The sequence below is a fragment of the Magallana gigas genome, chromosome 3 (genome assembly GCF_963853765.1).
Source record: "Magallana gigas chromosome 3, xbMagGiga1.1, whole genome shotgun sequence".
Lineage (NCBI taxonomy): Eukaryota > Metazoa > Mollusca > Bivalvia > Ostreida > Ostreidae > Magallana > Magallana gigas.
In genome coordinates, this window is record NC_088855.1 from 40009505 (window position 1) to 40021100 (window position 11596).

The 11596-nt window shown below is 32.9% G+C and overlaps 2 protein-coding genes across 2 annotated transcripts; one reads left to right on the top strand and one right to left on the bottom strand.

Annotated features, from left to right (window-relative positions):
* Positions 1-67: 67 nt before the first annotated feature.
* Positions 68-4290, top strand: LOC117692736 (uncharacterized). Its single transcript, XM_034481585.2, has 6 exons — positions 68-186; positions 519-552; positions 1849-1998; positions 2118-2257; positions 2535-2631; positions 2863-4290. The coding sequence occupies exons 1-6, from the start codon at positions 147-149 to the stop codon at positions 3956-3958; spliced, it is 1557 nt and encodes a 518-aa protein (XP_034337476.2). The 5' UTR covers positions 68-146; the 3' UTR covers positions 3959-4290.
* Positions 4291-4334: 44 nt separating this feature from the next.
* LOC105343356 (2-phosphoxylose phosphatase 1) lies at positions 4335-11593 on the bottom strand. Its single transcript, XM_011450679.4, has 3 exons — positions 11386-11593; positions 8451-8630; positions 4335-8359 (listed from the first exon to the last, which is right to left on the bottom strand). Exons 1-3 carry the CDS (start codon positions 11486-11488, stop codon positions 7164-7166), a joined length of 1479 nt encoding a protein of 492 aa, XP_011448981.3. The 5' UTR covers positions 11489-11593; the 3' UTR covers positions 4335-7163.
* Between the last annotated feature and the right edge of the window lie 3 nt (positions 11594-11596).

Consider the following 11596-nt stretch of genomic DNA (forward strand, 5'->3'; position numbering starts at 1 on the left):
TTTATTTAAGCAAGCAGTACATCCTACGTAAACCAACCCATATTTTTTTTCAGAAAGTCTCAACAGGCACTCGTATATTCATAGGAATTAATTACTTTTCATAAACCTGTCAGTGTACTAGGTTCAATAGTTAAAATCTAAAACAAATGGATGCGAAAATTATTTTTCTCTGTTTTACTGTGTTTGGTTGGTATAGGCCATATTTTTTAAAATATATATTTCATTTTTATTTTGATTATTTTATACATTGTTTCATATTTTTTAAGCTAAATATCAATTCTAAAGGTTTTTTTTTTAAATTGCAACACCAAATTTTCATATCTGCTCGCATTTTTCATTCTCAATGACGTTATTATAAAATTTTGTATCAATAATTTTATTTTACATGAAATGCAGTTCGAAACTGTCTTACATGTATAATGCGCAAAAATTAACAAATGGACACTCATATCTAGCAACCGTAAGTACACGCTTAATGTAATTAGTTATGGTATTCAATTTTCATTTATTTTTGACAGGATCACTGACTCTTGGACATACTTATGGAACTGCGTAAGTATTAACAGTAAAGGTTAAAAATATTTATTTAGTAAAAATAAATCAATGAAAAAGAAATCAGAATTTTTTAAAGTCATGAGATTTGATATAAAATCGCAGGTTCTACTATAATTTTGATATTTTATAATGCATGTCATTAAACGTTTTGTTCTGATTTGACTTGCGGGTAATGGGGTAAAATGTTTTCGACACGCCCGTAATTAATTTATTCAATAGTCATTCAGTCAAACCTGTTTTTTGGGGGTTTTTTTTTTATTGGACTGCGCAACTCATCTCAAAAACAAGCAGAATTTGATGAGACTTTGGTAATTAGTTCTAAGGTCATACATATCAATACACATATTTCTGAACATTCCGAACCTATCATTTTCGGTGATTTTTGTCCCATTTTGAACCTATTTATTCACAATCTATATTTTGTTTATTTTTGATCCAAACAAACATATCACTGATCGTTCGCGTATCACCCTTCTCAATAATGTTCTGTTGGAAGGAAATATAGCGAAAGTACAATAACTATTATTGTTATACTTTCATGTTAAATACTGAAATCTGATTGGTTAAGACGCAGTTAATAATATTTACTATTACCCTCAGCGTTAGCAACGCACTTAGCAACGGGTAACATTAAAAAATGTTACATGCGCGAAAATTATGCGCGTACGGTTCGCTGTAGAATTCACGTTATTCCTATATAAAAGCAGTAAAATTTTCTTAAAAATTTTAAAAAAGACATTCAGTATAACAAAATAAATAGTGCCTGTTTGGGAGGATAACAGTTGAAATTGACACCCCTCGAAAACCATTGTCAACCTCCGCTTCGCGTCGGTTGACAATGGTTTTCTCGGGGTGTCAATTTCAACTGTTACCCTCCCAAACAGGCACTATTTATATACTATTACTGGACATGTCATCCATCAGAAAACTGTGCATATAATATCAGATAGTTAAAGCCAATTTTTATGTCATTCAACATAAAATTTGTTAGATATATCTTTTAAAAATAGTAAAGAAAAAAAATTGATGTAGAATCACTTATCTATGATTTTTTTTCAAATATAATGGTGCGAATGCATTTTTCCAACAATGAAAAACTGACCTCTTTTGTTTTGCTGTCTTTGTTGAAAGTTTGTTTTAGCTTTTCCATGGCTGTTTTCATTAAGGTGACTGTTAATGTGTTTGGGTCTCTTGTCTTGTCTTTGCTTTTGTTTTTTTTTTTTTCTGTCGTGATTTTTTTGGGAAGGGGTGTCTTTTGAGAAATCGGATAATTAAGAACTGTTTCTTTAACAGAATCGAAGAAACCGTGTTCGAAAAGTGTCTGTCCAGCAGTGGGGTTTTTAGTGCATTAGTGGACCCCATGGGAAACTCGGTGGACGTGAGTACTCTGGAGTCCCTGCTGTTTGCGGTTACATCGATTCTTTCAAACGCAGATATATGCACGTAAGTATAAAATTTCACATAATTTACTTAAAATCTCTTCCTTTATGGTAGACATTTGCGCTTCAAATACCCGTATACGTATTTTAAATGGTTTTTTTTTTAAATTTCACAATTTTTAGGTATAAAGATGCGTACGTGTCTTGTATTAAGACCTCCCTCCCTACCTCTTCCTACGCCGCCGACGCCAGGCTAAAGAACGTCATCAACGTCACCAAGTTCGAGTCTGAAATAAACAGCATATGTAGCATGGATATTTCAAGTAATTAGCTGAAATCTTCACGAAAGTCTGTAAAAATGTGTAAATTTTAATAAGTTTGAATTTTCGGATGGAGGCGGACCCAAACCCCGACCCCCCACCCCGACCCCCATCCTCCGATCCGCGTATGACGCAAAAGCATATTATAGTGAATCGTTGAAACATCAGGACTAATTCTGCTTCAAAACAAGTATAGAAATGTTCCCATAAACTCTGCATTTTCCAATGTAATTTTCAATGTAATTTTCAATGTAACAGAAAACAATTGTTTGTCTTTTAGATTTAACCTCAGCCGTCAAGGGTTGTGAATCGAACCTAGTGACAATCAAAACTTCTTGCATTACTGTGGACTATTCTTCGGATGCCAACTTTTGTGCGTAAGTAGAGAATACAAACTTCTAAGTTACAAAAACAACCAGTACAAACTTCAACAATTCTTAGAAAGAAATTGTTGTATATTTTTGGAAGCATGTTTAATTATTATTAGTAATTACTTTCTTTTGCAGAGCCACAATTCAGTATAAACTATAATTATCAGCAATTCTTAGAAATTGTTGTATATTTTAGAAGCATATTTATTTATCATTAGTTGTTACTTGCTTTTGCAGAACCACAATGCCAACCTTTCTTTCATGTTTGACATCTTATTGTGGGAGTGCTCTGTCAGACTTTGTTCTTCAAGAAGTAGTCAACATTATGACACAGTCTTGCTTAGATCAGTTCATCACAACAACAACTGTATCAACAACAGCAGGGCCAACTACCACCACAGAACCAACCACCACCACCATAGAGCCAACAACCACCACCACACAACAGACAACCACCACCACAGAACTGACAACCACCACCACACAACCGACAACCACCAACCTAGAACTTACGACCACTACCACCACAGAACCAACAACAATAATGACAGAAGTCACAGAACCAACAACAACTACCACAGAACCAACAACAACTACCACAGAACCAACAACAACTACCACAGAACCAACAACAACTACCACAGAACCAACCACTACCACTACAGAACCAACAACAACAACAACCACAGAACCAACAACAACTACCACAGAACCAACCACTACCACTACAGAACCAACAACAACAATGATAGAACCAACAACAACTACCACAGAACCAACAACTACTACCACAGAACCAACAACTACTACCACAGAACCAACAACAACTACCACAGAACCAACCACTACCACTACAGAACCACCACCACCAACAACAGAACCAACAACCACTACCACAGAACCAACAACCACTACCACAGAACCAACCACCACCACCACAGAACCAACAACAACAATGATAGAGCCAACAACAACTACCACAGAACCATCAACCACCATAACACAACTAACATCATCTTCCACAAACACACAGTCAACAACCACAGCACAAACTACAAGTTCAACTCAACCATCCAGTTCTACACAAGCAACCTCAACATCTCTATCTACCACTACAGAAGCAACGACAACCACCACTTCACAAGCAACAATTGCCTCAACTGCACCATCAACTACCACTGCTGAATCATTAACTACCACAACACAATCAACAACTGCCACATCAACTAATGCCACAACTACTCAGCCATACCCTAATATGGACAGTGGGTGTACTAATATACCTGTTACTACTCTGGCATTATTGTTTTCTTTGTTATTGCTTTTGAGATAAATGTAATCAACTGATTGGTGAAAGGAATGTTTATTTGGTTATACAAGTTATTTACAATTGTAATCATTTAATTTTGATTGATCAAAAAATTATATGCAATGAAAAATTACATTAACATATGTGCAATCTTTACCTTGGATTAAAATTTGACACAGCACGCATTGTGTGCCATGTACCTAAATCCTTCTTTATGCAGAACTTTCAACTTTACATATGTTGATGCAAGGTATTATTGCTGAATGGATAATCAAAGAAGCAAAATAACTTAATTTACCTTGAAAAAAGTGTTTGACATTAGCAATTTTAGTAGTTATCAATTTGTCAGATTTATATTACAAATGTATGTATTATTCATTTTGAAATTTTACAATTAAAATATGAAGTTTTCACCACCTCATATCTGTTACTCAGTAGAAAAGAAATTCAAAATTAATTGAAGCAGAAAATTTGTAATGTGAACACTAGACCTAATGAAAAGAGAAGGGGGAAGGGAATAAGAGGATTAAGGCAAGAATTTTTCCATTAGATTTATTCTTAATACAGGTAATACATCAACAAATTGTACCTTAAAATTTTAACAATAATGACTTGAAATTATTCATAACTTAATTCAGCAATGTATAAATTTATCAATGTAGTCCCTATAGCCCCCCCCCCCCTAAAAATACTGTTCTGATTATATGTTCTTGTATGAGAACTTCACATACTCACCAGTTTTCAATTACATACTAGTATACAATGATATGCAAACATGAAGACAGTGGTCACCAGGGACAGTGTATTTTTGGACAGAAAAAATAGTCCCCAATGCCAGCAGATACATGTACTTCAAAAGTCATAAATATAAATCATCCTGGTCATTTGCAAAGGAAAAAAACATGTACGAAATATCGGTATTTAAAGAGTAGGTGTGCTAACCCCCAAGATGTATTCACATGACTTTGTCAAATATATAACTACAATTTTACACAAGTCCATAGACAAGTTACAGTCAGTGTCCTTTTTTATGTTGCTGACTGTTCATTGCATAACAACCTTAGCAAGTTGTCTTACTATTTCAGAACACATTTACAATCGAGGCTGTGTGAGCTTTGGTCTATTTCCACTAAAAAAATCTGTTTTAATAAACAAATTCAATACTTTTAAATTAAATAATAAATATTGTAAAATGGGGTATTTATCAACTGAGGAAAATGGAATAAACATGGATAATGCTTCCATGAATACTGTACCAATAAGTCCTGATTATTCCTATATGATAACAAATGTTGAAAATGATTAAAGTATTCAACCCTCTGCCATATGCACTGGTGTAAAACATTGCTCCATTTATACCTAAAATATTTGATCCCATAGTATATATACATTTTTATTTCATTTGCTTTAGATTACTCATTACCTATAAGTAAACAAGTATCAAATGATGGACAAAAAAATTCAAACCACAATATCAGCCAATTCCTTAAAAAATGCCCAGGAATTGGCATCATAATGCTTAGAAATCCCTAAATCCCTGAGATTATGAGTATGAAATACTGTGGTTTCATTAATACTCAAGAGTATCAATTTATGTGGATAAAGTGAAAATCACGGTTTCAAGGATGTGTAAATTCATGGACAATGATCCTTTTAATACAAATTGATAGCAGAAACTGCACTTCAATGAACATTTAATTTCATGGATAAACTTAACAACGAAATCCACGAAAATTGGTATTCAACGAATATTGATGAAACCACAGTGTAGGCTTGTAACAACACAATAAACATGTACATGTATATGTACATATAAAACACAATCAGTGGTTCAAACATCAGCCACCTGCTCATTCATACACAATTTCTTGTATACTGTACATAGTTTTATCAACATGCAGTTAAGGCTGGCAAGTATATTCAAATATATGAGCACCCAAACAGTTTCTACATAGTCTAAATTGCTACAAAACAAACCTACTATTCCAATATAGCCTTAATTCTGAAACAATAATACACAACACGTAGTGTGGCCATGACATGAGCGTAATTACCGTACAAATTCCTATGACTAGTTTTTCACTTTGAACAAGACAGTGTCATATGAGTTGAATCTTATACCAGTATACTGGTATATCAACATTACTTTTGTACAAGAATAACTATCGACACCTACAACTCAAATTGACCAATTCTCAAATTCAGTATCAAGTACAATCTTATTATGTATTTTGCTAAATCAGTACTGTTTAAATCCTAAATTCAACCAGCCTAAATTAAAAAATATCAAACACACTTGTTTTTCAACTTTTGACCATTTTTTGTGACAATACCCCACCAAAAAGTTTTTCCAAAAACTACTAACAGTTATCACACAGTTTGTAATGTAATAGTTTGCCTTTCCACATTACACTAAGTTAATTCTCTTTTCACACACTTAAACAATCCTGAAATGATCAAATGGTAGCTCTTTAAAAGCTCTTTTTAAAGATAAACATAAACTTATGTGCAATATATAAATATTAAAATTCCATATTATTATTTTCATACAGTTATAAAAAGGTACTAGCACCCATTCTATACATGTTTTTTGATATAAATTTTTGGTACACATGATGGTTTATTGAATTCAATTTAGAAATAATGATATCATACCATCACAGATGCAAAAGACATCCTAGAATAATAATTACATACAATCTATAAATATTTAAGCAATCATTTCACAATACAACAGTGATAAAACAAATTCAAAAAATATCTAAAAAGCCATAAATTTGTCAACATTACTTAATACTTGTGTTCTTACATTGTCATATAACCCACAATTTCTTTTAAAAAACCCAAAGTTTGGCTTCAAAATGTACATTTCATGAAATTAATCAACTTCATGAAATGATACTTACTGGTCAGTATGTAATGGTATTTTACATCATTCAGTTATTAGATTATTTTTAAACTGACAATCACATTTTACTAAATGAACTTTTACTTCAGCATAAAAGTTATAATATTGATTAAATAGCATTACTTTTTGGGGCTAAATATGTTTAATGGGTAATACAGTGAATAGTCAATGATAATTACCATATAAATGCAGTTATAAAGCATTTTATTAAGTGTTTCATATTTGAAGTTTTGTAATGCATGTACAATTCTGTCATTTAATTAAACACGGTTAACGAGGTGAAATGGTTATGAGAAAGACATCCTAGTAAAAAGACTGATGTCAAGAAGAAAGACATTCCGAGTCATAGTCATCAAGTCCCATATTTTCAAGATGGGTATTAACAAACTGTTCAAAATATTTAAACTTGCACATGTCTAACCCTCTACAAAACTTCAATTCTCTTGTTTTATCTATGCCATTGTAAATAACTTTAAAGAAATAGTGAAGTTTTGATCCCTCCTCCTTGCTATATAGTTCCAGTGCTAATGTTGAAGCATAGGGAGGCCATTTGCCATCATATATACCTAACAACATTAGAAATGGAGTCAATGTTATATCATGCCCAGAGTATAATACAAATTTAGTAGAAGAACTTCTTTTGGTGATATTTTTCATCCTTGCATACATTTCTACTAACAATGGATGAAACTTTAAATGCTGAGTTTTTAAGTGATTTTCGTTATACAGATAATGATGCAGTAAGTCATCTCCAACTAAACCCCACAAGGTATCCACTATTGTTCTATCTACACAAGAGTCTCTAGCTTTATTACATGGTAAAGGAACATCATGGCAAACTCGAACCATCAGTGAATCAAACACATGTGTAAGTGACCTTATCTCTTTAACATCTACGCTGAGGATCCTGCTCATTTTTCGTTTGAAGTTCGCAATGCTTTGTAGAAGAGGTTTACTCAATTTTCTCATATTCTTCAGTGGTTTACTGTACTTTTCCAAGCCTGGACAATGACAACTTAATCCTGAGTCTTTCTCTGAACAGAAATCTGTTTTAGCTTTATAAATTTTCAATCGAGTGTCATAATCTGACAAAAATCCAAACATATAGGCATTTGCACTCTGGTATGTTCTTGGGTACACTGTGCTCTTCACAAGCACTTTTCTTTCACTGAAATCTTGTTGAAACAAATCCAATCCATCAATATACTTATGTTTAGCTTGTAAACCATTCAACAACTCCTGCACAGCTCCTTGAGGTGTTAAATATGATTGCCGGCAATATGGCTGATTAGGATAACGTTGCATGGATTCAAAACTGCCATCTTTATCCGCATTTTGCATTCTGGTGATGAATTTATCAACAATCCAATGTGTTTGTTTTTCATTCTTTGAAAATTTACAACTGATTCTCGGGTTTGGTCTGTTTGCTAGGGTGTGTAGAGGCGTTCTATCACCATGTCTGATCATCATCAGAGCCAGTTGTAGTTTGTACCCCTGAGTATCCAAATGATGACTGCCTATAAACGAATATGAAATAAATCAGGTATTATATCTGGCAACTTGAAATTTCAGATCAGTGTCAATTTAATAAGTTTGACCTGGCTATACCTTCTTTGATTGATGCAGGGTTTGGAAAGTTGCAGTATCCTGCTGCTCCCTGAAGAAATCTATCATTAGTTGTGTTGTTGGAATGTAGGTTTTTATTTTGTCCTTGAAACAGTAATTGCTCTGACAGCCTGTCCATAGGCTGTTTGAACTCTTGTTGGCTCATCAGTTCACTTCCATACTCTAGAATGAAAAAAGTTGGCCGAGATAAGTGATATGTTTGAAGTGTTTCATGGAGGGCCTTGTAAATATCATACAGACCCAGATTTAAGCTGCAGTAAAATGTTTTTTATAAAAAAATTTCCCATTACCATTATAACAACTGACAATACTTATTTTCAATATTTTCAAATTGCAATACAAAAAGCTCAAGAGACCCATGGGCCACATCACTCATGTGAACAGCAGTTCTTGCATTGATATTTTTAACAATTTTTTATACCCCCGCAAACGAAGTTTAGGGGGGTATATTGGTTTCACCCTGTCCGTCTGTCCGTCTGTCCGTCTGTACGTCTGTCCGTCTGTCTGTAGACGCAACTTTGTCCCCCTTATAGAATTTTTTATTTAATACTGCATGGAACAGTTTGAAAATTTGTACATATGTTGAACACCATCTGAAGATGTGCACCTGCAATTTTTTTTAAGATCAGACAAGATTTAATGATTTTATGACAGTTTTCATTTTCCTTATTCTATATTTTGTACACTAATGTTGAAAAGTAAGGGAGGTAATCCTTACAGATTTTATTAATTAATTAATAGAAAACACTCTAAAATATATTTATATAAATACATCCAGATGGAGTTTTTTGTCTTTATGTCTTAATTAATAAAAAAAAAATTATTTTTTATAAGTATTCTATCAACTGACAATGCAAAGTTTTTGTTTGTCAATGATAAATTCTTAGGAGCTAATGAGAACATCAAAGACAAGTGTGGCTGAATTCATTTGTCCCAAGGGAGCCATTATCTGAGCCATGGTTCAGATGGAGCATGTGTTTAGGGGAAATTGATAATCTGTAAAATGGGTGATGGTTTTGGGGCTATTTTAAAACTGTTTCATGTAAACCAAAAGGTCTATCATTATAAGGAAATAAATAATATAATTATTAATAAAGAAGTTAAACTATTTTTAGAGGTTGTTTAAATTTATTTGTCAAGTAATTTGATGAAGTGACCCTATTGGGCATTAATTTAAATGAAATTCAAAATTACTGATATGATTGAAGTGTTTTGGCAATTTTAAAATTGTTTGTAATATTAAATTTTCTTTTTTACATATTTTTACATAGTATGGTAATTATGGTAATGTTTTGGGAGTTTATTAAATTTAACAAGCTCATCAAAGAAAATCATAGTCCTATGGGATCAATTTTCTGATTTGGAGTTCAATTGTGCCATAGGAGAAAGTGAGGAAAATTTGAAACAACTAATTGCATCTGTCAAGACTCTTATTAGAAAGATATTGAAAGTTTTATCAACAGAAGAGCATTGCTTGGCTACCGGTATTTCTATTCACTGCAAAGGGAGGGGTTATTGTCATTTTGTTGGTTTTTCTTTGAATCAATTAAATTAAAAAAATATATCATCAAATACATACATTTGTAAATGTATTACTGTTATAGATATGTATTTACAGTGAAATTCTGACAATTTTGATTTTAGTTTTTCTTTGTTAACTATTTTTTTTTTTTTTTTACATTTCTAGAATTTTTTTTTTGTATGTGTTCCAAACCTTAATTATTATTCAATTCAATTATTTGTCCCATTTGAAATTAGCCTAGCGGGGGTATTAGTCCCATTAGGACAGTTCTAGTTTTATATGAAACTCTTCTAAAATACTGTATAACTTACAAATATTGACAAAAATTCCACAGTTTGATGGGTTTGCCTCATAATTTCACAAATTGACCAACGTTTAAAGGTTTTTTCCTATATATTTCTACGATAAACTTTGAACTTCTTCTGGACCACAGTTGTGTTCTGGGGTATCAGGGTTTTAACAATCAAGAATTTTCACTATCTAGAAAAGCTCTGATGGAAATATAGGCATCTCAGGGATAGTAATTCTGAGGCATATTTTTAGTAATATTACTATGAGAAATTAATAAATATTACTATGTGTATTGTGAAATTAATAATACAAAATTTTCAAAGGGGGGGGGGGGGGGGGGAGGTCCTGAGTCTGGTAGTGCATATGTACACATTATGGTGGGCATTACATTTTATAAGGAGTATAATGTGTTTTTGATTAGGCATAGTCAGCATAGGTAAACATATATGTCACCTAACACAGTAAAATATTAATAAACATTCATAGTAAGCACAATGGCCTCTAGCACATGCATTCGAATAACATCTGAGATTATATAATCAGCAAACCTCAGGCGAGTATGGTGCTGCATCAATTTCTATGTAAATAAACGATATTTGTTGAATGCAATAAAAAAAGGCAAAATCGAAAGTGCGAAGTTGTGAAGGTGAGAGTGTGAAGTTGAAGGAGCGATAGTAGTGTCACACCTTCACCTTCTCGACCTTCGTGCTTTGCCGTCGCATCTTGCCTCCTATGCCTGCACAACTTCTAACTTTCGCCTTTGCAACTTTGCACCACCACATCTTTGCCCAAAAATGTGAAGGTTGCAGTGGCCCCATCGGAACACCATAATTTTGGCCTTATGTTAAACAAAATATGTACTTCTTTTTACTTAGTATACTACAATCTTTGACAAGACAGGTCATAATATTGGAACAGTTCTGACACAATCTCTTGACTAAGCTACATAGTTAAGTTGGCTATGTAAATTTTAAGTTTATCAAGCTTTCAGAATAGCTTTGATAAAGCAATATGATTAACTTTATCAAGAGATGATATAGACTGTGTCAGTGTTTGTTACCATGTTAGGATCACTGGTGAAAGAAAAAGTATTTTTAAACTTACCTTTTTGAGAATACAAGTAAAATAAGATTATTATAACAAGTAGAGCAACAATGATTTTATAGCGATATCTTTTGAATCTAGCCATGAGATCCACAATGATCATAGATCAGTAAAGTAAGATCTGATTGATGATGATCCTTCTGCTGTAGCTTTTTAGCATCGCGATCCCGATGCATAACGGTATACTTTATTAACATGATAAATATTACTT

What these genes read in the sequence shown, in the direction of transcription:
- LOC117692736 (XM_034481585.2), top strand. Translation starts at nt 147, where the DNA reads ATGGATGCGAAAATTATTTTTCTCTGTTTTACTGTGTTTG. An exon ending in GGACATACTTATGGAACTGC is followed by an intron (nt 553 to 1,848) that starts GTAAGTATTAAC and finishes TTTCTTTAACAG; the next exon opens with AATCGAAGAAACCGTGTTCG. An exon ending in TCAAACGCAGATATATGCAC is followed by an intron (nt 1,999 to 2,117) that starts GTAAGTATAAAA and finishes CACAATTTTTAG; the next exon opens with GTATAAAGATGCGTACGTGT.
- LOC105343356 (XM_011450679.4), bottom strand. Translation starts at nt 11,488, where the DNA reads ATGATCATTGTGGATCTCATGGCTAGATTCAAAAGATATCGCTATAAA. An exon ending in TTACTTGTATTCTCAAAAAG is followed by an intron (nt 8,631 to 11,385) that starts GTAAGTTTAAAA and finishes TTTTCATTCTAG; the next exon opens with AGTATGGAAGTGAACTGATG. An exon ending in CCCTGCATCAATCAAAGAAG is followed by an intron (nt 8,360 to 8,450) that starts GTATAGCCAGGT and finishes ATTCGTTTATAG; the next exon opens with GCAGTCATCATTTGGATACT.